The sequence below is a fragment of the Sceloporus undulatus genome, chromosome 5, assembly GCF_019175285.1.
Source record: "Sceloporus undulatus isolate JIND9_A2432 ecotype Alabama chromosome 5, SceUnd_v1.1, whole genome shotgun sequence".
NCBI lineage: Eukaryota > Metazoa > Chordata > Lepidosauria > Squamata > Phrynosomatidae > Sceloporus > Sceloporus undulatus.
Window position 1 is genome coordinate 156,177,479 of NC_056526.1, and position 27,117 is coordinate 156,204,595.

At 39.6% G+C, this 27,117-nt stretch overlaps 1 protein-coding gene across 1 annotated transcript; it reads right to left on the reverse strand.

The window, feature by feature from the left end:
* Positions 1-7,129: 7,129 nt before the first annotated feature.
* Positions 7,130-25,099, reverse strand: LOC121932175 (UPF0462 protein C4orf33 homolog). The gene is made up of 6 exons (XM_042470634.1): positions 24,961-25,099; positions 21,930-22,110; positions 20,254-20,314; positions 14,621-14,669; positions 8,484-8,683; positions 7,130-7,249 (listed from the first exon to the last, which is right to left on the reverse strand). The coding sequence occupies exons 2-6, from the start codon at positions 22,066-22,068 to the stop codon at positions 7,162-7,164; spliced, it is 537 nt and encodes a 178-aa protein (XP_042326568.1). The 5' UTR covers positions 22,069-22,110; positions 24,961-25,099; the 3' UTR covers positions 7,130-7,161.
* Positions 25,100-27,117: the final 2,018 nt, after the last annotated feature.

Here is a 27,117-nt window from a genome sequence, read left to right on the forward strand (position 1 = left end):
CTGTTCATTACTCATGCTGGAGGTGCCTTTTAACCTGTGATACACATTCTTACTGAGTCTCTGCTGTAGAGTAAGCACCAAGCATTTTAAAAGATTTAAGCCTTAGGAACATAGTTACTGGCAAGCTAATAAAGCCCAGTTTGAAGCAAGACTGTGAGATACATAAACAGCTTTTATCACTGCTAATCTTTTTTTTCCTCTGTGCCCATGGGTATACATGTGCCTGCCAAGTAAAATTAACACTCCATACAGCTGGTAATGTGAACACTAGTTGACAAATGTTTATGATACAATAATCAATGAGCTATTCCTTAAGATGTGATAAGACTTCACTGTTTTTAGGGAACCTACCTAAGCAATTGGCTTTCTAACAGCTGACACTTATCAGATCCTTGTCCTGCCCCCATGGTATTGAATCTGCATTCTTTAACCTGGATTATCTTTTCTTTTTGAAGACTAGGGACCTATCTTTTCATTCTGTTCATTATACCAGTTCCAAAGTGTTCATTGCTTATATGGCATTATAGTCTTCACTATGGGACTTGACAGGTGTGGATAAGTAAATGAAAGAGCTGTCTAAGAACAGGAAAACTTAGAAACCATGTACAGTACAGACTGTTAGTCAGGTAACTGCACAAGTGTATATGGCTAAAAGATCCAGCATAGTATACTGGTTTAAGTGTTGGACTAGCACTCTGGGATATCAGGTTCAAATTTCCACTCAGCCATGGAAACCCACTGGGGAAGTCATGTTTTCTCAATCTCAGAGGAAGGCAAAGACAAACCCCCTCTGAACAAATCTTGCCAAAAAAAACCCATGATAGGTTTCCCTTAGGATCACGATAAGTCAGAAATAACTTGAAGGCACACAACAACACATATGTGATTGCAGGCACACAAGGTACACATTCACCAAGACATGCTTGATGTTTATCACGCATGATTATCACACATTAAACATACACTTTGAAGAAGTCACAAGAAAAGTTGTAGGAGGGTGAATACTTCTGCAAAACACTGTATATGTAGGAAGTTATATTGACCTCGAACTTTAGGAAGTTGGGTAGATTACAGGTACATCAGATTGGAAATCCTTTATTTAGAGACAATATTGCCTTATTTATAACCTGAGCAGCAGCTTACCCCACAAAATGTTGCATTAGGAGCAATTTAGCCTACAGCATTTGTGAACATAATGCTGTGAAAACCTGCCCTGCCTTAATCAATTTTGGTTTATGTTCTGATATGCCCCGTAGTCTTATCTACATACAGTATAATCTGTTGCCTGTACAGATGCTGAAGCTGTTCTTTCAGAGTTTGAAATGTAAATGTTGGAGGTTTAATCATATCCAATCAAGCTGCTCAAGGGGGGGAAACACTTCTTTGTTCAAATATATTTGCAGAATCTTTAAATATTTTTGCTATAAAAATAGGATTTGGTGGAGATTATTATATACTCTCTGTTTCAGCTATCCTCCTCAAAAATAATTTCAACAAACTTTTTTGTCATTATCCTATATAATAACATTCTGTAGCACTTAAGTATTGTATTCAAGCAAATTGCTTGCTTGTGGAAGTCTCTCTCCATGTGGAAACTACATTGGGGCCTTGGATTTAGATGTCAGCCCTCCCTCACACATGCCTACCAATATTTTAAACTTTAGGGTTTTTTTATTTTAAAAATTCTGGTGCAATTGTTTTTACTACTGAATTTTTCTCTTCTACGCAGTTTTATTGAATACAGCTGCTTTTAATATGCAATTGTAAACTACTCTGAACAAGTTTAATGGAAAGGCTCTGTAGAAATATTCAGACAAATAAATAAGAAATAGTGTTAAGACATTCCTCATGTAAATGGTGGAAAATACATTTTCATAACAGAATAAAATAAAAGACTGTTTCCTCTTCCATTGTTAGTTTATGGATTGGATGGTGGCTACATTACAAAAACAGTTTGTCCTCAGATCACTGTGTTCATCATGAGAAATAAAACTGATACTTTTAATGAAGGAAGATTTTGTAGGATTTGGAGGCACAAATATGAATAGTTTATAAGCTGGTTGTATCATTTTCCTCACATAGCATTTTAAAATGTTACTTTTGTGAGAGGATCCTGGGTTAGAAACCATTACCATTGCCTGAATTGCAGTTCCTAAGGCCACTTAACACTGGGCTCTTGCAGGTAAAGTGACTACAGGTGAAAATGAAGGAATCATCTTATTCTCTTAAATTCATAAAATCAAGCCATAACATGGACTACAATCTTATGAAAAGCATAAATGGGGATCCTAGTCAAAATATAATCCTCAAGTGTATGTAATTTTGTTTTACTAGACAGGAAAATTATTCAGTGTTACATAGTAGCAGATTTATTGTAGAGCTTTCCTTAATTGCTCATAATCTCACATGGGGGGAAGGTCTCACCCATGGAGGCCATGTGCTGCTTCTGTTGGAAATTCTCTTCTTTCAGAAAACCACTAAGTTGAGCTCCATAAGCCTAGTGGGATCACAAACAAATTCTACTGGTGGTTGTAGCAGTTTGTTATGACAACATTTGTAGCCACAGGCAATGCTAATAGCAACAATCCAGCCTACCCATAGTCAGATTTATTATGTTTGTATCCCTCCTTTTTTTTTCCTTGAAGGGATGCAAGACAGCATCCTCTTCCTTTCTATTTTACACTGACAACAACTCTGTGATTTTGCCTAGGCTGAGATTTAGCGCCTGGTACAAAGTCACTCAGTGTGGTTCATTGAGGGGGGGGCACTAGACGTTGGATCTCCCAAAACTCAGTTGAACATGCTGACCACTACACAACACTGATCCCACAAGGATGGTCAGTGTGAGGTCTGTACTGGAAGGTTCTGAAGTGATATAAGATGTAACTTTGTTTACAGAATCCAAAATTCTGTAGGAATGAAGTCTCTGAAAAACCAATTCCAGGAAACATTCATGAAACTGACATAGCGTTTCAAAGACAACCAGTTTCATGAAATGACTTCTCCCCCAACATTATTTTTCCAAACAATTTGGCTGATTCTTCATCACATTTACTCTGAAGTAGTTTCCGTACAACAGACAAGCAGAGGACTGAACTCTTCATCTCTCATACTTACCTCCTTCAAAATGAATAGCATGAGATGTATTTTTAAAATATGGTTTGCTTTCCAATAAAACATAGGCAGGACTTTTACAAGACACACTTACTTTTAAAGATTTGAACACAGAAACCATTTTTAATGTAATGCTTGATGTTTAAAGGGAAGATTACAAGAAGTACAGCAAAAGAATGTTGAGAAACCAACCTGCTTCAGTCACTGTTCTTCCTTTGGAGAACTATTTATCTGAACTAAACCACTCAAATAAAATGAACTGCTAGACATACTATCTATCCAATTGATTTTTTCCCTGTAGATGTCCTCTATAATGGCAACCTATATTGTATAGCAAAGAAGATACCAATTTTCATAATGGCAGCCAGTTTTCCAAAATTCAAAAGCACAACAAAACAAATTTCTGTGGGACAATTATCTTCATTGCTCTTTAATTTCAATTTACCCCTAAAACATAGCCAAAACAAGATAGTCAGTGTGGATAAAACAGCTGAGAAATGCTCCTTGTCTATTCAGCTCTCTACATTCATGCAAAATGCAGGTGTATTATGTCAGAATTTTGCATGTCATATATAGTGGCTTATGAGAACTATCAGCCAAATTCAGATTTAGTCATGTTCAATTGGACTGGTACCCTTGGCCAACTTTTTTCCGTACCACAAGCCAGCTCAGGCATGTCCTCCAGCTCTCTGTGTCGCATTTCTGGCAGAATGTACATCATGGGGAAGAAAGATAAGTAAGGCTGCCTCTGCACTGTAGATATAATCCAATTTGGCAACATTTCAATTTCTGTGGCTTAATGCTATGGAATTCTGGGAATTGTAGTTTGTTGTGGCACCAGTGCTCTCTGAAAGAGAAGGCTAAATGTCACACAAAACTATAATTCCCAGAATTCCAGAGCACTGAGCCATGGCAATTAAAGTGATGTCAAACTGGATTATTTCTACAGTGTGGATGCAACCTTAGTGCACTTTACCAGCTCATCCACACATGGCAAGATATGGATGCAACTCATTGTCTAAAATGCTTTTTCACATGACTCTTCAAATGTTTAACAATGTTGTTTGATTTTCATTTTTTCCTTGTCCCTTCCTCTGAGAGGAATATTAATATTCCTTTAAAATTAATATAGACATTTTCATGTTTCCCATGAAAAACAAAGCATCTTGTTTTGCTAACCATATAGCATTGATAAGACTCAAAGAATGGAAATGCCATTGATTTCCTTGAATTGGCTTGGATGAAAGCCTATTATAATTCATCTTCTTCTGGTCTGCCATGTGGGCTCTCCCAGTGTTTTATTGTATCTTTCAATCTATGAAACTATCCTATGTCCATCAAACTTGTTGCTTTTTGTGGTCCCAACCACATTTTTGGTGTGATATTGAAGAATGCAGGGTTCTTTAGTCAGACATGAATATTTAAGAGAGATTTTCCAAACCTTACCAAAGAACAGAAGCTTGATTATATGTGTGCTCTTCCTTCAAACAATGTGTGATGAGTGTATACCAGAGGTATTATAATGTCCAAGAAAGACAAGGCATACATTATTTCAGCTAGCCTCATATATCTAAAGATAATATCTGTTTCTATTGCCCCATGTTTTGGAAACAGAGCAAATTTTAGTTCATAATATATAACAGAGGTATATAGAATACTTAAATTACTTTAAAAACATTATTTTGAAATTATGTGTGAACTAGTCCAATTTATATTGCTTCAGTAACTTAAGAAACATAAAGTTTAAACTTATGAAAAAGAACTATGACGTTAAGGAACATGTTTTCCAGTTCACTTTATACTGATCCAGTATGTCAACAACTTAAAGCTTAAATTATTAAGGGAAGCAGTTGCATTGAAGGAGGTACATATTAAGGGAAAATGTCATATTCACATTTGACCATGTTAAAATATACCCAAAAATTGTAATGAGCCAGTGCTTAAGAAAGAGAATTGTGCGACTTAATGTAAGTAATGAACCTTTCATGTGAAATGATGTAGTGTCACAACTCATTTGCATCCCACTTAAAGTGTAATTAGGTTTCCCTGACAGCATGGCTTATGACTGAAAGAGCAGACCTGGTTGCTAAATTAATCCAGAATCCTTCTGGTTAGTAATATTCTGCAAAGCAAACTTTACACACTTTAAAGTTCCCAACTCACACTTTATGTGATAAATTAAAAAGGGATGCAGCAAAGGCTTAAAAAATAATGACCCAATGTAATCCCATGAAACTCCTTTTACTTAGAATTTTAACCATTTTCTTAAACATAGTATACAATAGAAATAATGAGATTGCATTCAACATCTCAGGGTTACTTCAGCACATTCATAAGTGACCATTGTGTTGTCCCTAATATTCTTAGGCACCCAATTTCAAAATGAGGGGGGGGTGAAATCAGAACCTCAATTTCATTAACTGCGGTATGAAATCAAGAGCTCCTTTCGATAAAACTGCACAGAACAATGGAACTACACATCCATTCTTGTGGATGAACTGTTTGCAGTCATACAAGGAAGCTATGCGTTAAATAAGAAATGTGAAGAAATGGGATATGGTTTTCTAGATTTAATATATAGTGCACTGATGAAGGTAAATGCACTGGACTCTTGAGTGTGTGAACGCACAGCCCTACTGCAGCCCCAGTTTGGGTGCAGACCATCATAAAGTGCCAGTCTGTACACCCTCTTGGTTTTGATGCTCAAAACCAAAACCAAACTTTATTGACACTAGCTGACATCTGGCACAAACTTAAGGAAGAATTAGTTCAGGCTCTTCAGAGTCCCTCCTAAACTCTTACAGGTTCCTCAATTCACAGCCCAGAAGTTCTATTCACTTGGCTGGGTAGTCTTAAGGTTTTTTCCAGCAATCTCTCTATCTGCTTTCTCCATCACTGGGAGTCTAGACCCTCATGTCCACTGACAGCCTCTTGCATCTCACCACTCTCCTTCATTCTCCATTAATGGATAAGTGCTTCCCTCCTGGGGTCCTTGTCTTTCAAACTCTCAGTCCTTGGTCTCTGACCCTTCCCTTCTCATGTCTCTTATTTGACTCTTTGCCATGTTAGAGTTTCTGGAAATTCCTTTTCCTCTGTTCAGTCTGGCCATCCATCCTTCTTGGTGTCTCCAGTCTCTTGCTACTCCCTCTTCCCTCTCCTCATCTGCTTTTCTATCCTCCTACCCTACCCTCCTTCCATGCCCACCTTTCCCTGACCATTAACCCTTCCTTCCATAGCCCCTGATATTTCTCTTCCACTGACTCTTCACTGTTCCTTCTTTCCTTCTTCTTTCTTCCTCCTATTCTGTCCATTTCTGATTTTACTGTAGTTTTTATTGTGTTTTGGTTGTCTTTACATTTTTGATACTGTAAGCCATCCTAGGAAAGTTTTATTAATGTTTCTTGTTGTGTGCATTCAAGTCATTTCATTATGGCAACCCTAAGGTGAACCTATCATGGGATTTTCTTGTCAAGTTTATTCAGAAGGGAGTTGTCATTGCCTCTTGAGGCTGAGAGTGTGTCACTTGCCCAAGGTCACCCAGTGAATTTACATGATCAAGCCAGGGTTCAAACCCTGGTCTCTAGGGTCCTAGTACAGCACTCAAACCACTACATCACCCTGGCTCTCCTTTTTTATTATTAATTTTTAATTAATGTTAGGATACACAAATAATTAAACATCAGTATCATTTGTGATTAAGATGATCTTGATCTTTGGCTTCAGATAACACCGAAACAAATACCACAATCCATTTATATTCATCAAACTGTGTGAGATAACAAGAAATAAGAATGAGATTGAAACAATTGTTTAAAGGAGGTAAAATGATGTCTTTGGGTACATAAGCTATAATGGCTGGAACCTAGATTGGTGCAAAACAGCAGGATAAGCAACGCTGAAAAATATACAGTACTGTAATCAGTTCATTCATTTTACTTGGCTGGTCCATTAAAACTACAAGATACAACCAATATCCCATCTTTTAGATTTAAGAATTTGCAGGTGTTTTATAACTCATGACTGACTTGATTTCAGGAACTTCTTAGGTTATGGCCACAGATCTGATGGAGGTTGATTCCAGTTGTCCCCCATTATGTCATTTAGACTGAAATCTCTGAAATATTCTAGACGATGGCTATTTAAAAAATAAATAAACATAAGAGTTGTTAAAATCCCAGATATCAACTATTTTTAAAAACTTTTCTCCTTTTTAAAATGGTGATTTTATGGTTTATCTGAATTTAACTTATGATCTTCTACTCTCAATAAAGGAGACAACTACATATACACCTAAATAGAGAGAACAGTAGTAAAACAGACAGTAAATATTTATATGGCAAATTTTTGCCTGCTATGAATAGAGGCATTGAACAAGTATACATTTCAATAATTAATAGCATCAGGTGACTGGATGGATTGCACTGCTATTATTCAGATTTATACACAGCAATTCAATGGAACATAGCCTAGGTTGCGAGTTCAAGACCAGCAAAAGGGCCCGAGCTCAACTCAGGCTTGCATCCTTCTGAGGTCGCTAAAATGAGTACCCAGACTGTTGGGGGCAAATTAGCTTACTTTCTAATTAGCTTACTTGCTGTTCACCGATATGATCTTTGGAATAGCGGTATATAAATAAAACATATTATTATATTACTATTATTATTATTATATAGTATTGTATCCTTCACTACTCAAACACAATGTGTTTATTTCCACACACACACCCTCAAAAAAAGGTTCCTATAACATTGGTCAAAACAATATATTTGTAAATGTTTGGCACTTCACATTCAACATTCAACAGAAGTGGTGAAGTCCACTCTATGGATTGTGGAAGAGTTGTTCTGTGTGCAATAGATCAGTTGCAGGTACTTTAGTGACAAGTACTTGCATAGTATTTCTTATACAATGTAGTCTTCCCAAACCTTAGATTCCAAAATCTTGTTGGACTACAACCTTCAGAATCCCAGACAATTGGCCATCCTTCTGGGAATTGTAGTCCAAAAACATTTGTACCATCTAGCAGTCCAGGTTTGGGAACTACAGTTAAGGAGTCCTGAATAAGCACACTAGAATCCAAAGGAAAAACACTAATTGACAATGGATCAAGATCTATTGTTCTGCTTTGCTACAAAATGCTTTCCTGATAGGTGTAATAGTCCTAGGTTTAGTTTCATAAATAATGAGAAAGTCAATGATCAGGAATGTTTGAAGCATTGTGAAAAAACTGGCATCACTCCTCATTACACTGATAAGCTTCTCATCTTTATTTATTGTGTTTACACATCATAACATTTTCAAGGATCAAGACTCTTCAAAATCAGCCAGAAAACAATGTAACAGAGATGGGGGGAGGGGTTTGTACTCACAAATTAGGACCCTGGCCTTCTTCAATCTCTTCCCGTGGTATTGGATAAAGTGCTTCATATATTCTTCCAATCCCAGATCCATGGATTGCATATGAATTCATCTTGTCTACACCAGGAGGGAAATAGTTCCAAGGAATAATTGCTGTGCCATTCCAGGAGCCCCATTTTATATCTGCTTTATATGACAACGGAAGCTCTTTCTGGATGAAGGAAGGAAAAAGTGCACTTACAAAAATGGTATCCTTGTTACTTTCTCACACCAGATTAATATCAATGCTGCATACAGTGAGTCACAAAGTTATTTTACAAGAAATACTTAAATGATATCAATGAAATCAATCAGTCCTGTGTATCAATGAAAAACAGTATTGCTAGTATTTAAAATATTTAGTTCTGTAATTTTCTTCTAAATTCCAACGCTGCCTTGCATGCTTTACAGACTGCCCAAAAGGGTGGTCTGCTGCCACGCTTGTTTGCTGTGCAAGGGAGCCGCAGCAGACAAACTGTGCAGCTCCCCCGCGCAGCAAAAAGAAGCTGCAAAAAGCAGCTTCTTTTTCTGGTGCCGTTATGATGCCGCAAGGCACCAATGGTGCACTTGCGGCGTCATCAAGGCACTGCACCGTGTGGACGCTAGGCATCCATCACGTCAAAATGGCGGCACCCATGTGTATAGGGCGCCACCATTTTTACACCCTCGTTACATGCGAGGGGCAAGGCGCGTCAGGAAACGCCACCCCTCATGCCTAACGACGGCAGCCAAAAGATCCCACCTATAGAGTGCCATACTCTCTTTACCTGCCTGTATTCAGAGTGATAGTTTTCCCAGAAACTATAACTGCATCCACATAAGCATGCTTACAAAGCTCCACAGAACTGCAAAATCTGCCTTATAAAGCTTCCTGGTTTCATTGTGCTTTGTAATTACTTTCAGCTGACATGACCCAGAAGCTTATCGCACCCATTTTTTTCACTGTTATGGGAATGGGAAGGGGGCACTCAGGGCCGCATGTCACCAAGAAAAAATGGATTTTACTGCACACCAAAGTGTCCTCAACATGGCCCCATTCCATTCCCTGGCCCCAAGCCATCCCCATTCAGTGCTGAGGTGTGTCATTTTGCTCAGGCAAAAGACTTCCAACCCAAACATTTAACGCCCTTCAGCACTGAATGGGGTCGGCTTGGGGCCAGGGAATGGAATGGGGCGATTTTGAGGACACTTTGATGTGCAGTAAAATCTGTTTTTTCTTGATGACGCGCGATCCCAAGTGTCCCCTTCCCATTCCCTTGATGGGGGGGGGGAATGGGTGCAATAAGCTTCTGCAGCACCTCTAGAGCCCTGCCTGTTAAAATAGAGAACCTGAGGTCAGTGGCTGGTTTCATACTCTTCAACATTGCACACATTAAAACAGGACACATGTGGCCAAGCAACATCAGAGTATGTTCAAAATGGCAAATGTTATTAATGAGCAATAACATACAAACTGCAGCAGTTTACTGTTCCCAGAATCTACAGGGAAGGGCAAGATTCTGCCCTTTCTTCTCTCCTCCCCCCCCCCATTTCATTGAGTGAAAATTACTTTTGCACTCAGTTTGTACCAATTGACTGAAGACAAAGTGGTAGTGGCAGATGGAGAAAGAAACAGGGACTTTTCAAAAGCAGGGGGAAAGTGGAACAACAGAGGATTAACTGGGACAGTTGAAGGATATGCAGTTTCTTCTCTGTGCTTAGAAAATACAGCTACTGTATAGGGCTTTTCTTGTTAGGATATAATGAATATGTGAGCTATTGTTTCAAATATTTCTAATAGTCTGCTATGTCTCAAAGTATTTAATATGGAAGGAAACACAAAGTACAGTCCTATTGTGTACATTTCTACTTAGACAAAGTTTAGTGAATTCAGTGGGATTTACATTATTATTATTATTATCATTAAACTTTATTTCTAAAGCTCTGTAATTATACACAGCGCTGTACAAAGTCGGTAAAATTAAAGAGTATATAAAAGCCTGTCCAAGGTGTACATTCTAAGATAATAACAATTAAAAGAGGAATAGATAAAATTACCATATAGAAAAGAAAAAACAAATTAAAAACATCAAATATAAAACAAATCACATCACATCAAATATTATCAGACATATGTTTCCTTCCATATTAAATACTGGGAAGATGTGTGAATGTCTTTTTAGAAAATGCTTTAACATACAGAAAATTAATGCAACCTATGCAGTTAGAAAATCTTTCAGGTAATACACAAAAGTAAGAGTATTTCCTGTTTAGTTTTCCAGCATTGTGTACAGGAACCATACTGCATTCAGCTTTTCAATATGTCTTCCTTATGGCCATCTGACAAAATATATTAAAAAGGAAACATAATCCCTGGAGCAAACCTAAATTCAAATAAAAAGCAGGAATCAGAGAATTTTAATTGTGAAGTGGCAGCCACCAGCTGCTTACAAAAGCATCTACTCTAGCTCTGTGGAGGTGTTCTAATTGAAACTATTTGTACTGAAATCATAACATTAACATCAAAAAGGACTAGTAAACAAGTGTGATACAGTCATTGCCCAAGCCAAGGTTTGCATTACGTTTGTGCCTCTCTAGACATCAGTTCTGAACATGCAAAACAGCACTACACAGAGAAATGTTTTCAGCTAATATGTATTAAAATCTCTTGGGACCAGAGCAACATCTGACTTTAATGATACTTAATTTAACTGAAGAAGTTTTCTTTGTGTCAAATTCAATCAGTGATGTACATAGTATATTTGACTCCCAGTGCAGATCGTTTTTTAATCTCTTTACACAGCTCTTTTCAAAATAATAACTCTGCTCCTTCAGGTTTCTACCCCCTAGCAATGTCCAAATGGAAGCATTTAGCAACTTTTAGGCAGGGCTCTGGGATAGCAAAACCAAGCTATTTCCTCCCAAAGCTAGAGGGTTCCAGTGGCACAACTAGCTATGGTGTCACTTGTTGCAGAGGGCTGCCAGCACGGGGGGGGGGTCTGCCCCACCCCTCCCAGTAACTCGCTTGCCTGCCTCCCAGTCACCTTCTTCCTGGCCAGAACCTGGAAGGATTTCTGGGCAGTGGCAGACTTCCTTGCCTCCCCATCCCTGCTGCTGCATCACCCTGACCAGGCAAGTGAAGCAGCAGGAAGGAATAGAAGGGGCACAGGGAGAAAGCCTGGTGATGCAGCAGATGGGAAGGGCACACGTTCATCCCTCTTCTCCTCCACCACCGGGCTTCCTCGCCAGGAAGAAAGCCAGGCGACAGAGAAGCCAGGAAGGGCATGTGTTTACCCCTCCTCTCCTCTGTCACCATGCTCCCAGAGAGACAGCCTGGCTACAGAGCAGCCGGGAAGGGCACACATTCACCCCTCCTCTGAAGTGTCACTCAATGCAGCCTGCATCCCTGACACCACTGGATGATCCTTTGCTTCAATCCATCTCGGCTTCCAAACGGGCTAAAGTAGGTCCCCAAACTTTTTCTGACTACCACCCCCTTTTGTCTTGGGCAACCACCCTATCACACCCTCCCCCCCATACATATTACCTGATATTATGTCTGTTCTACTGTTCTACTGCAAATTCAATATAACCAATCTGTCACTTTATACCCAATCATCCTGGGAACAGCATCTGAGCAGCTGGCTGACCAGCAACCAAGAAGCCTCTCACCCATGCCTCCCCTCCAGCAAAGGGCAGTGCTCAGTTGCTGCTCTGTCAGCTGCTCAGTTCTTGCTCCCAAGGCAACGATGCAAAGGGAGAAGGTTGACTCTATCCTTCTTTGTTGGGGCAGAGAGTGGTGCAGTCAGTGTGTGTGCTGGGGGTTTACAGAAACCACATGCCCTGGATTTGTGACTGGCCCCAAGGGGGAAGGGGAGAGATTTTAACTACAACAGCTGCTCAAAGCTGAAGGACTCATTCCAAGAATTGACCCCAGATACTCCTCCTTGTCCTTTACAACAGGCATGTCTTTCCTACACAGCTTCAGCTGTTCCCCTCACCAAACATTGCTTCTTTTGCTACCTCTTCTCTCAGCCTGTCCAATGAAAGAAAGCAGGAGCAGCAGAATAGCTCCAGCTTACCAGCCAAGTCCCAGCAAAGTTCACAAAGCTTAAGCAGGGTCCCAAATTTAAAAGCTCAATTTTGTCATTGCTTCTCCCCACCCCCACTGCCATGTGCTCTTAATTCCTTGTTCTGTTGAAAAATGGTGCTGTTCTGAGCCATAGAAGCAATGTCTTGCACCCAAGCCTCGCAAGAGTTTTCCAAACGCCACTGGCACCACTGGTGAAAAATGCAGCTAAAGGAGAGAGCTTGTGCAGCCAGGCAAAGAGCAGGAGATAACACCACACTAAATGATCAGCGAGACTATGGCCTGTTCCAGACTGCCAAAATAAAGCTGCTTCGGGTCTCTTTGGAGGTATGCTGTTTAAATGATGCATGCATCCTAAGAATCTGGAAACTGCACCACAGCTGCACTCCAGTGCTTAGGAATGGAGTGTTGCTTTGGTGCGACTTCCGGACTCTTAGGACCCATGCATCATTTAAATAGCATACCTCCAAAGAGACCCAAAGCAGCTTTATTTTGGCAGTCTGTAACAGGCCTATGTTGCATTTTTAAGGAAGTCAAATCTGCACAGCTATGAGGCCACTGCTGCTTGCAGGTAAAATTCTTTTCTGGCCCCAGTAATTTCTCTCTGTGGTAGCTCAAGGCAATGCTTTTATGTGCGGAACTCAAGGAGGGTGGATGACGTAGGCCTTGGCAAATGAAGCTAGGCAAGAATCTAGTCATTCATTAAAAGGCCAGAAATGAATTCATAGCCTGTAATTACCACAAGAGAAAAATATCAAAAGGGAAGAGGTGTTGCTTTTTTAAAAAAAAAACATAAACAAAAGCTATTTAAGCTCTGTACAAAAAGCAAACTGTAGAAATTCATTCATTTAACTTAATTACGTGATTATTCTATGATTTGTGATCCCTTACAAATTTCTTTAATAGAATGATTATAGCTGATCTTGATAAACTAGTACACATGCATGCACTTATTTAATATATTTACTTATGACTAATCTCCATTGACCACATATTATTTTAATATATGCGATGGCCAAAATTTGCATTAAATAGCTGGAAGTTACTGCAAATACATTGCCATAAAATAATGGTGTTCTACAGTTTTCTGACTTCAAACCTATGAATTAAAAACAGTCAGGCTACAGTCCTTACTTGGATATAAATCTCACTCAGCTTAAAAGTGCTTACTTTTGAGTAGATACAGACAGAATTTCATTGTTAATATACTGAGCCACAAGATGCCCTTTCTCACAATTGGCTGCTAAGAATCACATGGAATTATTTTGTCTCATCATTGATAGACAAAAAAAAAGTTGGGTACAAGATTACAGTCACCCCTCCTAATGCGCGGATCTGAGATCCATGCCCTTGAATATATGTGGAGGGGCGACCTCTGCTATTTGCAATGGTGTGCGTACCCTTGCGACGCACTCGGGGGCACATCCCATTCAAGACTATGGGGCTTGAATAAGCACAAGCCTCCGTTTTCGCGGGGGGGGGGGTCTGGAATGGATCCCCACAAAAACGGAGAGCCAGCTGTAGTATTAAAATTATTTACTTCATGTATAGCTGGGCATTCTTCATAAGAGCTCAAGGAGACTAACAATGTCCATAAAAACACACAGTTAAAACTACAGATTACAAATCTATAGAATAATATGCTATAATTATCTGTTGCTGGCTGGTATATCATTTCCAAGTTATATTCAGTGCAATCGCAAAATCAGATCTGTATTGATGGTACTTGTCAATTGTTGATCAATCAAAGAGGTTCAGCTGACAGGCAGTTATGTGGGAAGTCCACACTCTCACTGACATCCCCAGTGAAAGTCATTCCAGCTGGAATATGTACTTAGTCATCACCTACTATGATGTAGAGGGGCCAAGTTTGTAATGATTTACATATATATCCTACAACATCAGCATACATGAGTGTGCAAGTAACTGTACTTTAGCAACACTATGTGCAGTACACACAGACTCTAATGATCAACCCTCATTTAGTTGGGTGTTTGTTTGTTTATTTAAAACAAAATATTCTGGGAAAATTCTACTTACTTCAAGACATTCTCCTCCAGAGAGACGCAATACAAGATGTTGGCCATGCCTAGCAAAACAAACACACGATTAAGGTGGAGAAATCAATTACATTGTCAAAGCCAGGGGTAGGCAACCTGCGGCCCGCAGGCCGGATGCGGCCCGGCAAAGCCTTGGGACCGGCCCCCGCCTGGTCCTGCCGCCGATTGCCGCCGGAGCCTTTGGCCTCTCACGTGAGGGCGTGGGGCCTTTGGCCTATCAGGAGGAGGCAGGCAAGGGGGGCAAGCGGCAGGCAAGGGGGGCAATTGTCTATAGAAGCCTCAGAAATATGCATTTATATTAACATTTATTTAAAAATCAGCAAATTTTTTCGTGTGTGTTCCATTTGAAAATTTTGTCCTACATTTGTCCCGGTTTATTTATTTATTTCATTTTTTAAAAAAATCATTTAATTATTTATTTTTTGGCTTCGGCCCCCCAGTTGTCTGAGGGACAGCAACCCGGCCCCCGACTCAAAAAGGTTGCCTACCCCTGGTCAAAGCTGTTTTTTATTAGAATACATGATTTTCAAGCAAATATTTAATGAATTTCACAGCAGAGTATAGAAAGAGTTGAGAAGCACGTCATAGAAATCTCCTAGGCTAGAAAATTCACATGTGGCAATTTTATGCTCTACCTTGTATTTGCATATGAAGACGCAAGAGACTGTAGGGCTGTTAGCAACTACATGGAAAGTCATATCCCGTTATGATTCCCTCATCTGTTATAACTGTTATGACTCACCATTACATTTATATCTGGGCCCTTTCCCATTCAGTTTAGGATTCCATTTAGTCCCAGTTCATCCCAGTTCATCTCCACAACCGCTTTGTATGGTGGTTGCTAAATAAATTAACAAACCCTGTATTCTGAACAGAGCAACAGTGTCTCCAAGAATTCCTGTGTTCCATTAGGAGTTCTTAAGAGGCAATTTTTTTTTTACTTTGTTTTTTACTATGCAGCAGAAAGAAAATGCATTTTTTTCAACAATAGCCAAGTGGCTTGAACAGGCAACTTCTTTTTATATAGTAGTTCACAGCTGGTAAATTCAGAGGCAAGGCTGCATTCTGTCACCCTATTTGTTCAACCTGTATGCTGAAAACGTCATATGAAGAACAGGCCACATGGCCAGAAGGAGGAGCCCATGGAGATTCGGAAGCTTGTAACAAGTATATTGATCATTCCGGTTGGCCAATAAATGATTAATTGGTGGAATTGTTGTTGTTGTTGTTAATGGATTTTTGTTTGTATTTGTTAAATGGCCAACACAGCTACCCCTGAATGTTTTCTGTATTGTGAAATATTACATTGTAGCTGCAACAGGAGAACTCTGAAGAGTGAGCCAGTGGACTGGGATTTCCAACCAAGGTAAAACAATGTTTTCTTCTTAAATTTGGGTGGAATTTGCATGTATTACCTCTATGTCACCCAAATGTCCCTGACGTAAAAACATGGAGACTTCTTGAGGAATCTATTGTTTTCTGCCTACGAAGAGGCCTGTGACCTCACTAGAATGGAGACATATTGGATTGCAAAAGAAGAATCCCTGTTGAGATGCAACTGGACTTTATATTTTCTGGACTTTGAAAATCTCCCCATTGCCGCATGGCCAGGAGGAGGAGGAGCCTGTCTGCAAAATATTTCCTCCTCGTCTTAACATCTTTACTAAGGACTGAAACAACGTGCAGGCATCTAACATCTCCAATTGTTTCTTTTTCCCGTTTCATTTGTAATATCTTGCCTGATGAAGAAGCCTATGGACCTTCAAAATCATTTTGGTTGGCCAATAAAGGTATCACTGATGGGTTTTTGTTTGTATTTGTTAAATGGCCAACACAGCTACCCCTGAATGTTATATGAAGAACAGATTTAGACTCAGAAGGAGGAGAAGTGAAGAAAGGGGGAAGGACTATCAATAATCTATGTACAAGATATGTAGATGACACCATACTACTAATGGAAAACATCAAAGACTTGGATCAATTACAGTGTGCCCTTGTTTTACGAAGGGGATCCATTCCACCCTCCCACATAAAACAAAAAGCACGTATGCTCGAGCCCCATTACAAGTAATGGGGCTCGTGCTCACGGCAGCTCACAATGGTGGCGTGCAGTGGTGGCGCACACATGCCATGGGCATGCACACCATTGTTTCTTCAGGCGCACAGCGTATTAGCTGAGTTAGTGTATGCTGAAAGCAATGTATAATGTGCCCGCGTATGACGCGGGTGCACTGTACTAAGGAAATTTAACAAGAAAGTGCAAAGGCAGTCTTAGTGGTAAAACAAAAACAAAAATAATGACCTCAGAGAATTATATAAATTCAACCTAGATAATGAGGAAATTGAAATTTCTGTATCTTGGATCAAATATTGATCAGAAAGGAGATTATAGTCAAGAAATTAGAAGAATATTAGGAATGGGAAGGGCAACTATGAAAGAACTAGACAAAATTCTATAATGTAAAGATATACAACTGAACACTAAAGTTAGAATCATCCAAGCCATTGTATTCCCCATCACCATGTATCATGAGAGACCTGGACAGTGAGGATAGTGAATAAGAAGAAAATCAACTCATTTCAGATGTGGTGCTGGAGAAGAGTGCTAAAGACAAACAAATAGATCCTAGCAGTACAGATCAAACCTGAACTCTCCCTGGAACCCAAAATGACAAAACTGAAGCTGCCATTCATCATGAGAAGGCATGACTCAGAAAATACAAAGATGCTAGGATAGGCAAAAGGTAGTAGAAAGAGAGAAAGACTGCATGCCAGATGAATGGATTCAATCTGTGAGGTCACAGGACCTAGACAGATCAGTTTAGGATAGGGTGTCTTGGAGATGTTTCATCCACAGGAACGCCGTGAGTCGAGGTCAGTTTGAGGGGAGTTAACAAAAACAACAAAGTTAAAAGAAGTGTTCAATATATATTTTTCAGAATAGCCAGCTTGAGCAACTAGGCCACTAACAGGAAAGATGGGGATTAGCTCATCATTCAACATAATCTGCTAATGGTTCCAGTGTGGGTGGTCTCCAGAGTCCCCTAAATAGGTGATGGTATTTTGTCTTCCTAATTCGAAGTGCAAAGTTATTCTCTCTTTTTATGATACAGTTCCCTTCAATAAACTTTCTACATGCTCTGAAATCTAGCACTCAAATGTGCGACATACAACCAGCTGAGTTAGATTTTATTTTATTTTTTATTTGTTCTACTAGTCCAGGGGTAGGCAACCCTTTTGAGCCGGGGGCCGGGTTGCTGTCCCCCAGACAACTGGGGGGCCGAAGCCAAAAAATAAATAATTAAATAATTTTTAAATAAATAAATAAATAAATAAACTGGGACAAATGTAGGACAAATTTTTCAAATGGAGGGCACTTTTTAAATAAAAAATGGAGGACACGCAAAAAAATCTGCTGATTTTTAAAAAAAGTTAAGATAAATGCATGTTTCTGAGGCTTCTATAGACAATTGCCCCACCATGCCCCTCGCGCGAGACGCCAAAGGCCCCGGCAACAATCGGCGGCAGGACCGGGCTGGGGCCGGTCCCAAGGCCTCACTGGGCCGCATCCGGCCCGCGGGCCGCAGGTTGCCTACCCCTGTACTAGTCTCTCTGTTAAACTTGGTGTCTTCTTTATCCTTTCCATCCTTCCCTTTCCCACAGCCCTCCTCACAAAATCAGAGGCCAGAAGCTGTACTAAAGCTGCACTCTAGTCCTTAGGATCCATGAATCATTTAAAAAAGCATACCTCCAAAGTGACCCAAAGGCTGAAGCAGCTTTATTTTGGCCTGTCTGTATGGGCCCATTAATTTCTTCTTATGACTTGGCATTTGGCCTCACTGTTTTAAAGGAGAATTTTTCACTAAAATTCTTCACTTCTGTTCACAATTGTTCAGTTATCCCCTGTGTTCTTAGGGTATTTCTCAATGTTTTGTGTTTTCTGGAGCTTTGGGCAAATAAATCAATAGTGTCTTCCTTTTTGATCCCCCCTCCCCCAGTTAGGCTGAAATTAGGAGTCTCTACTAGGAGGTCTTATGCGGGATACAGACTACCCAAAAATGGCGGTCTGCTTGTGCCTTGTTTTGCTGCACGAGGGAGCCACAGCAGACAAACCGTGCGGCTCCCTCGTGCAGCAAAAAGAAGTTGCAAAAAGCGGGTTCTTCTTGTGGCGGATTGTGACGCCACAGTGTGCCAGTGGTGCACTTGTGGCATCAAAATGACACCAGGATGTGCATACGCTAAGTGTCCATTGTGTCAAAATGGCAGTGCCCATTTGTACAGGGTGCCGCCATTTTGATCCCCTCGTCACATGCTACATACACGGGTGAGGCCCTTGGCCCACCCCTAGCACATGACAAGGGCACACTTTAGGCCCATCTGGAGAGGGCCTTAGAGAACTCCCCCAAAAGGTGGAAAGATTGGAGTGTTTCAGGCATTTGAAGTACTGTCACCTCTCCTAACTTGTGGATCTGAGATCCACAGCCTTGAATATCCATGGAGGAACAATCTCCGCTATTTTCAATGGTGCACATGCCAGGGCCACATACCCCATTCAAGCCTGTGAGGCTTGAATATGTGCGAGCCTCCATTTTCGTGGGGCGGTCCAAAAGAGATCCCCCATGAAAACAAAGGGCCAACTGTACCATAATTCTCTGTGCAGAGAAACACAGATAAAGGAGGGGATTTGCAGTTAGGCAAATTATCCCCACCACCAATCTGTTACAGCCTGATGGATTTGTGTTCACTGAGACTCAGTAACTTTCATATGTTCCTGCTCCCGCTTTGCTTGAATGTCATTGTCTCAAATTAAAAGTCAATGTTTTCGGCTTAAGAAAGGGGCAGTTAGCCTCTCACAGGACAGTGTTTGTCTGGATTTCAATGGAAGTTACTGTGCCACTGCTAATGGATTTGAAATTTTATTGCCTGTGTTTTACTGCCTTTTGTTCCTAGCCAAGAAGGAAAGTAGCTTCTGCATACATTGATATCCCTCTGACCATTTTAACTGACAACAGAAGTAATATCTGAAACAAAATGTAAACTCTTATGGGCCCAGACAGACAAGCCAAAATAAAACTGCTTCGGGTCACTTTGGAGGTATGCTGTTTAAATGACACATGCATCTTAAGAGGCCAGAAGCTGCGCCAAAGGTGCACGCCAGTCCTTAGGACTGGAGTGTGGCTTTGGCATGACTTCTGGCCTCTTCGGATGCATGCAACATTTAAACAGCATACCTCCGAAGTGAACCGAAGCACCTTTATTTTGGTCTGTCTGTTCGGGTCCTTATATCATCACCTTTCATCTCCTGTATGGTTTTTAACATCTTTGCCTAATGAAGAATCCAGTGAAACGTTGAAAGCTTGAGGGATTTTGTGCATTTTAATTGGTCCCATAAAGGTATCACAGTTTTGTGGATTTTGAGAGCCCCGAATATGTTAAAGACAACAGTGAAGGCTGCATTTCATTAGTGTATTTCACCACAGCTTGATGAAAGCTCATAGAAGTCCTTGAGCTGGCGGGGGGGAGGGGGGGAATCAGTGACAATACACAACTCTCAGGTATAGATCATATTTTAATAATTCTTGCCATGTAGGTCTTTTTCCATTCAATACTTACGGACAGAGTTCTATTTCCAAGTAGTTTCTTGTTGCACTATTCAAAAAGAAAGATTCAACCACTGGGGAAAAACAAAGGTATGTTAGTACGTGAACATGAAGGTAAATTTTCATCAATCAGGGGGTGGTCTCCTATCAGGGGATGCCACACTGCCCCTGGGGGATCTTGGAAAGCTCCATCCCTAGTTCCACCCCCTTATCATTTTTTCTTTTTTAAAAATACCTCTAAATGTCCAGCAGCACCTGCCAAGGGGCATGAACAACCTCTTCTAGGTCCTTTTAGGAAATAGGAACTTGGAGCTTGCTGTCTCCTCCTCCCATTTCTACCACTGTGAGCTAAGTCCCTTGCTACTGTCACTTCTAGGCACGTTCTTCTGGCCACCATCACCACCACCTTCATCCCTGCCTTTAACCTAACTACACCAGTGGATGAATTGGATCTTATCATATATACTGGGATACACAGCATCTTTAGTCAATCATATCTAAGAGCTTGGCCCTACCTGTGAAAATCATCTCAGTCTTAGGTATGCTTTGTGACATTACATATAGAATGCATTTGAGAGACTAAGTATCATAGTCCCTTTGGTTTCATAGAACCAATTCTTTAATTTATTTGATAGTTTGGATTCTGACATATCTATGGCTGCTATATGATTTTATGATGACTCACCATCTTTCTATTTCTGAGCCTAAATAAGACTCTAGGTGACAGGAATAGCCATATTTTTAAATGCCAATAGAAGAACATTTGGCATGCCAAGGCATGCTCCATGGGGCCATAATTCCCTTGATGGTGAACAATAAGCCCTCAGTTGTTTTAAATATTCTGCTTAATTTCAGTAGTTTTTGTCATTTGAAATAAGGAGCTTTTTTGTGAAATTTGCGAATTTCTGAATTTTAAGTAATTTGAGAAACACTAAAAACCAAGTTCTTTTTGAGCATGGAGAACGATTACTACAGTCATGTGGATGTGTTTTAAAATTTGGACCACTAAAATACCATGGTGTTTTTAACGATTTTTATTCATTTCAAATAATTGTGTAACAAGTTAATATAACTGGTTACATTTCAATTGCAAATATTTTAAAAATTAAGACCTAGTCATATGTCTGAGAGCCAACATTGTGCAATGGTTTGAATATTTGATTAGGACTCTGGGAGACCAGGTTCGAGTCCCCACTCAGCAATGAAAATCTGCTGGGTGACCTTGTGCAAGACATTCTCTCAGCCTGCAAGAAAGGCAATGGCAAGCTTCTTCTAAATAAATTTTGCCAAGGCACCCCTAGGATATGGTCACTATAAGGCAGAGTTGACTTGAAGGCACATAACATATATATGTTAATAATATTGTTTCATATTACTCATTAAATGTGTATTAGGTTCTCTTCCTAATTCTTCTAATGAGTCAAGAATAAACCTCTGTCTTCAGGGCAAACTCAGATAGTTACCTGAACTAAAAACTTGTTTAAGTATTATTAAGTACATAAAAATAAAGTTTCTTCAGTTATTTATAAAATAAAGAATTGTAACAGCAAAGGAACAAAAAACCCTTCATCTGAAGAACACTAGTGTGGTTTTGATCTGCTTGCGTATGGCTAAATAAAAACAGAAGCTATAAATTTTTTAGACTTTTTTTGTGGGGTGGAGTATTATTTATCTGTCATGAAACTTCACCTTCATAATCCCAAAGGGTATCAAAAGGCTTTCCAGGTTCACCAGTTGGAGCTGGAGGATCATCAAAGAATAAGGAATTCACTTCCATTACCAAGCCCTGATCACCTGGTTTAAATTTGATTGTCACCGGTGCATGCATAACAGGTATGCTGTCCCAAGTATTTTTTATTTTATATTCTACCTACAAAAACACATGAGAAGGCAAAAATAATTACATGATCTGGTCCCAACAGATTGAGTTTTAATCCATTACAGGCTATTGTTATTAAACAAGTACTGCAGTACATCCAAAGACTTATGGATAAATAACATATGAGCAAGAAAGTTATCATAAGATATTTGTCAGTATAATTTATCCAGTCAACAACAACAACAAAACCTGAAATGAAATGTCTGAAAAATTCAGTGAAATACTTAAACTTCAGTAATACAATCCCATGCTTGGCAGTAAATTCACTGAACTCAGTAAAGTCTACCTGTCAGTAGACATGCATGGGATTGCATCTTTAATGTGGTTTAAGCATTATATTCAAACAAATGCAATGCTACACTTGGAAATGTTTGTAATGAAATATTTGACAATCCTATGGTGTGATAACTCAATAGAATACAGTTTCCTTACATTGTTTGCATTTGAGGGAGAGGACGATTAAGGCACTGAACACCATTAACATGTTCCAAACAGCTATGTGTGCACCTCAATATTGGCTCCCTAAAGAGAAACCCCTGTTCTGGTTCCTTAGTATCCATGATACCTGGGCCTATTAGCACCTGGAATGTTTCAAAAACAGACTTTTAGAAAAACCAAGATAGTTTGTTCTTTTTTTAAAACAAATATGTCAAGGCATCATGTAATTAATATGCACAGACATTTTGATTTGGCGCAAAGTTGAATGATGGCAAATTATTTGTAAAAAATTCTAACCGCTCTTTCTCAAACAATCACCAAATGCAAATGGGTAGTCCATCTTAATTTCAGCAGTTGATACAAGCAGATGTGAAGAGCACCGAGAAAGCAAAGAACATAAATTTTATAGCCAACAAGCAACTTTCCAGGTGAGTCTCTCTCTCTCTCTCATATATATATGTGTGTGTCTGTGTGTAGTGTACAGTCTTGCTATTTTAATGCAACATTTTAATGCAGTCAAGTGTAGTAAAGAACAGAAAAGGTAAAAATAAAAATGTAAAGATTATGTTAAATCTCATTAACTGCCAAGAACATTTCTTAAAATACAGTACTCTTCACTCCCTTAAAATTGCATAAGCCTGAGTGATGTCTTTCAAATACAGATGCTCACCTCTTGTGCTTTATTCCTGAGCAATACTGTTGCATGGTCACTGAAAACTTCATATGCACTTGAGAATGAAACATATATAGATAAATGGAAGCTTCTTGCATTATTATAATGGTATTCTAATACCAATAATTTTTATTTATTTGTATCTCCCACTTCTCCCTTCAGATCGAAGCGGGATTACAGCAATAAAAACATCATAAAATACATAGGCAGTTTCAGTTTAAAAACAGAAACCAATTTACAGTTATATCTAACTAATTTGAGGGTCTATTTTATAAAATAAATTCTAAAGTAGAGTCCAGAAGAAAAATTAGGAGATACATCCTAAGCACAACAGTGATGACTTTATTCTTCCATCTAGTGGCAAAAAGTAGTAAAAATCAAGGTTTCTGGATGGAACAAGTCTATAAATGCAATAATAAGAGGAGGAGCAAAAGCTAAATTTTATTTATTTGCTCACAGGAGAACAGAGATATTTCCAAAATTTTATTTTCTGTTTGTATCATTTAGAGTTCCGCATTACATTTTCTTTAATTAAAAATACAGTGTCCACTGCTGTTCATAAGCTTAATTATAAGGCAGGAGATGGGAAGAGTCATGGCCTAAATATCCTAAAGGCACCAGATCCTTAGAATCTAAGCAGAGTCAGCCCTCGTTAGTACTTGGATGGAAAACCTTATTTTCACACACACACACAACATCCATGCCATTGTTTTAAACAAAAGGCATAAAAACATTTTCCTGGAGGTTCAGCACAGGTGCACTGTTTTATGTTAGGTGGCATAAACCTGATTAACCATAGAAGAAACATCACAGCTTGGAAAGAAACTGTGCATTCCTTGGCTTTTTTTGCATCAGAGTTTTGTCATGCAAACAGCAGGGGGCAGTTAGAAAATAACTCAAGAAAGCACATGCAATTAAAACTGAAATATTTCAGAATCAATTTGGAAAAAGACGTGTCAGGGCTATACAGACCAACACTTTCTGCTGGCCTGTGGGTTTGTCTGCACGCTCCAAGCCCTAATGACGATGCCCAGGTGCCATTTTGGTGTGTGCCCTTCATAATGACACACCTCTGGCATAGCACCAAAATGGCACAGTGCTGAAGGGGCGACATCATGGCACACCAGCACACCTATGATGTCCCTTCCAGAGAGCTAAAAAAAGCCACTTTTCGCAGCTTCTTTTTGCTCACTTCAGGGACTGGATCTGTGCCGCTGCGTGTGGTTGCTGCAGCACCAATCTGGGGCAAAAAGGGGTGGCTCTATGTCGCCCATCTATATAGCCCCATAGTCTCAGATGGTCTGGAATACCAAATAACAGCTTGAATTCCTCCTTTCCAGCATTCATCTTATGATCTATATATAGTAAGCAGTAGCTAATATTTCCTCCTTGTCCATCAGTGAGCTAGCTCTTGTAAGTTAAAACAGGGTCTTTAATGGAAAAGAGTTCATCTACTTTGCATTGCCACAACCCCTCTGTCAAATGAACAGACTAAGCTTTCCTCTTTGTCCGCTACTCAGAAAGGTTGCTTATACTGAAGTGTCTCATAACTATTCTGTATCTTGAAAGAAAGCATAAAGCATCTGCTTCATCAGCATGTAAACCATTTATTTTATAAAACCTTAAGGAGGGAATCAAATATACCATGTGCATTAAATAAACATCCCCCCCCGCTGCCGCCAATTTGGTAAGGACATGAGGGTCCAGATATAAAACAAAATTATAAGTACCTGTTTGGTTTGAAGTGGTGCACAGGGTCAGCAAGCCATACGGCTATAAAAGCTATAGCAAATAAAGTTTTCATTTTTCAAAAAGCTATCATGCAATACAAAATTTATCAGCCTTTATATGCAGCCTGTGTTATCAGAACCAAATATTCATTGGGCTTTTGAGATGCTTACTGTCAAAAAGAGGTTATTAATGACACTTGCTAGCCTTGACAGGGTTTTAATAATTGACTAACTTGTTAAATCAGTGACCTGAACCCTTAAGCAAGGGAAAACATTTCATTATGGTATTTCAAACATGGTCTCTATCATGGCTTTAAAATATGGGACTGGATCAAGACTGAGTCATGATGGAACTTTTGTGGATTTCAATGGGTTTATTCTGAATATGAGGAACAGTGCTTCTAAACAGAGATCTCATATTGTCATCCATCCAGAGAAGACTAAGGACATTTTGTCTTATCTTCTTCAATATGGTTTTTTTGTGGGGGGAGAGGGGGAGAAAATAGAGATGAGACTGGCAACAGAAAAGCATAGGAGGGTTCCAAGTTTAAGATGTCACTGTCTAAACTGTCTCTAAATTCTGTGCTTGAGAAAGGCCAATGGCATAACAAAAGCTTTCCATGGAGGCACTAAACCATGATTTATATACAGTTGGCCCTCCGGATCCATTCTGGACCCACCCCACCCCCACGAAAACGGAGGCTTGCACATATTTAAGCCCCATAGGCTTGAATGGGGCATGTCCCCGGGCGCCCAACCTAGGTGTGTGCACCATTGAAAATAGTGATGGTTGTCCCTTTGCAGATATTCAAGGTCGCAGATGTCAGATCTGCAAGTTAGCAGGGGCGACTGTAGTTCTAAAAAACTACATGGAAGAAGCATGCACATGCACTCCAGTTTTTTTTTAATCTTCCCTATCAATATCTAAAATTTTGCTTCACCTAATGCTGCAGTTCCCAAACTGTGCCCTTTAAGAAATTCTAGACTTCACCTCCCAGAAGTCTCAGCCATGTTGGCCAATAATTTGGGATTCTGGGAGCTGAAGTCCAAAATCTCTTAAAGAGCCCTGTTTGGGGACCACTGATAATGTTAGCATTCATAGATGCTTAACATAGCTAGTTCAAATCAACAAAGAACCCTTAAAACCAGCTGAACTTTGGAAGTCCAAAGAAAGACCTAACCTACTTTGGCCTCTCTTCCAGTGTGTTTCTTGGATTCAGTCACAATAAACTTTAGTGTCACACATTACACACTCTTTGCTTGTGTCACCAGGGGCTGCTGCATCCACACTGCAGAAATAATCCGGTTTGGCACCACTAACTGCCATGAAATTCTGGGAGCTGTAGTTCGTTGTAGCACCAGAGAAAAGCCACGGAACCATGGCAGTTAAAGTGATACCAGACTGGATTATTTCTGCGGTCCAGATGCAGCCAGTGTCCTTCTGCAAACTGCTTTCATGAAGTTCTTCCAAAATCAAGCAGCAGTTCATGTGATTACCAGTTTCTTAAAGAAAATGAACAAAAAGAATAATAACAACAACAACCTTCCTGATGAAATTACAACTTCTTGCAATATATTGTAACCTAAACAGAATTTGCTTAAGAACAGAGAGAGGTCTAGAAAGTATCAATTAGAGTTAAGCTGTGGAGCCTAGCAAGAATTTTGTGGCTATCTGAGGCTGGGAAAGAGGCACTAGAGAAGCTAAAAGGACTGTGAAAATACAAAATCACTATTCCTGATTCTTAGTGAAGACTATCCAAAAGGATGATGAAATAACTTTTTAACAAAAGTATTTGTCCATCCACATATACAATAACTTTCCCCCCCCCAAAAAAAGGCAGACACTTCTTACTGCTACAGTCTTAACTGTGACTTGCTTTGCCTAACCAAAAAGAGGAACAATAACTTTCTCTAGATATATTTATATTTATTTCCCATATGCTGAGTGGGAAGTAGATTGATCAGTAGGGTTAGATTTTTTTTCAGCCACCTTGAATCCTAGAGCTGGGGAAAAGATGAAATAAAAATAAGCGTAAATAAATGAAGAAAAAGAAATCTGAAGAGTTACATTCTGCAAGGAATGCTCTAGAAACATAGGTCTCAGATACAGAAAGGGTATTGTGTATGCCACTCGAGTCTAATATTTTGTATCTGCCA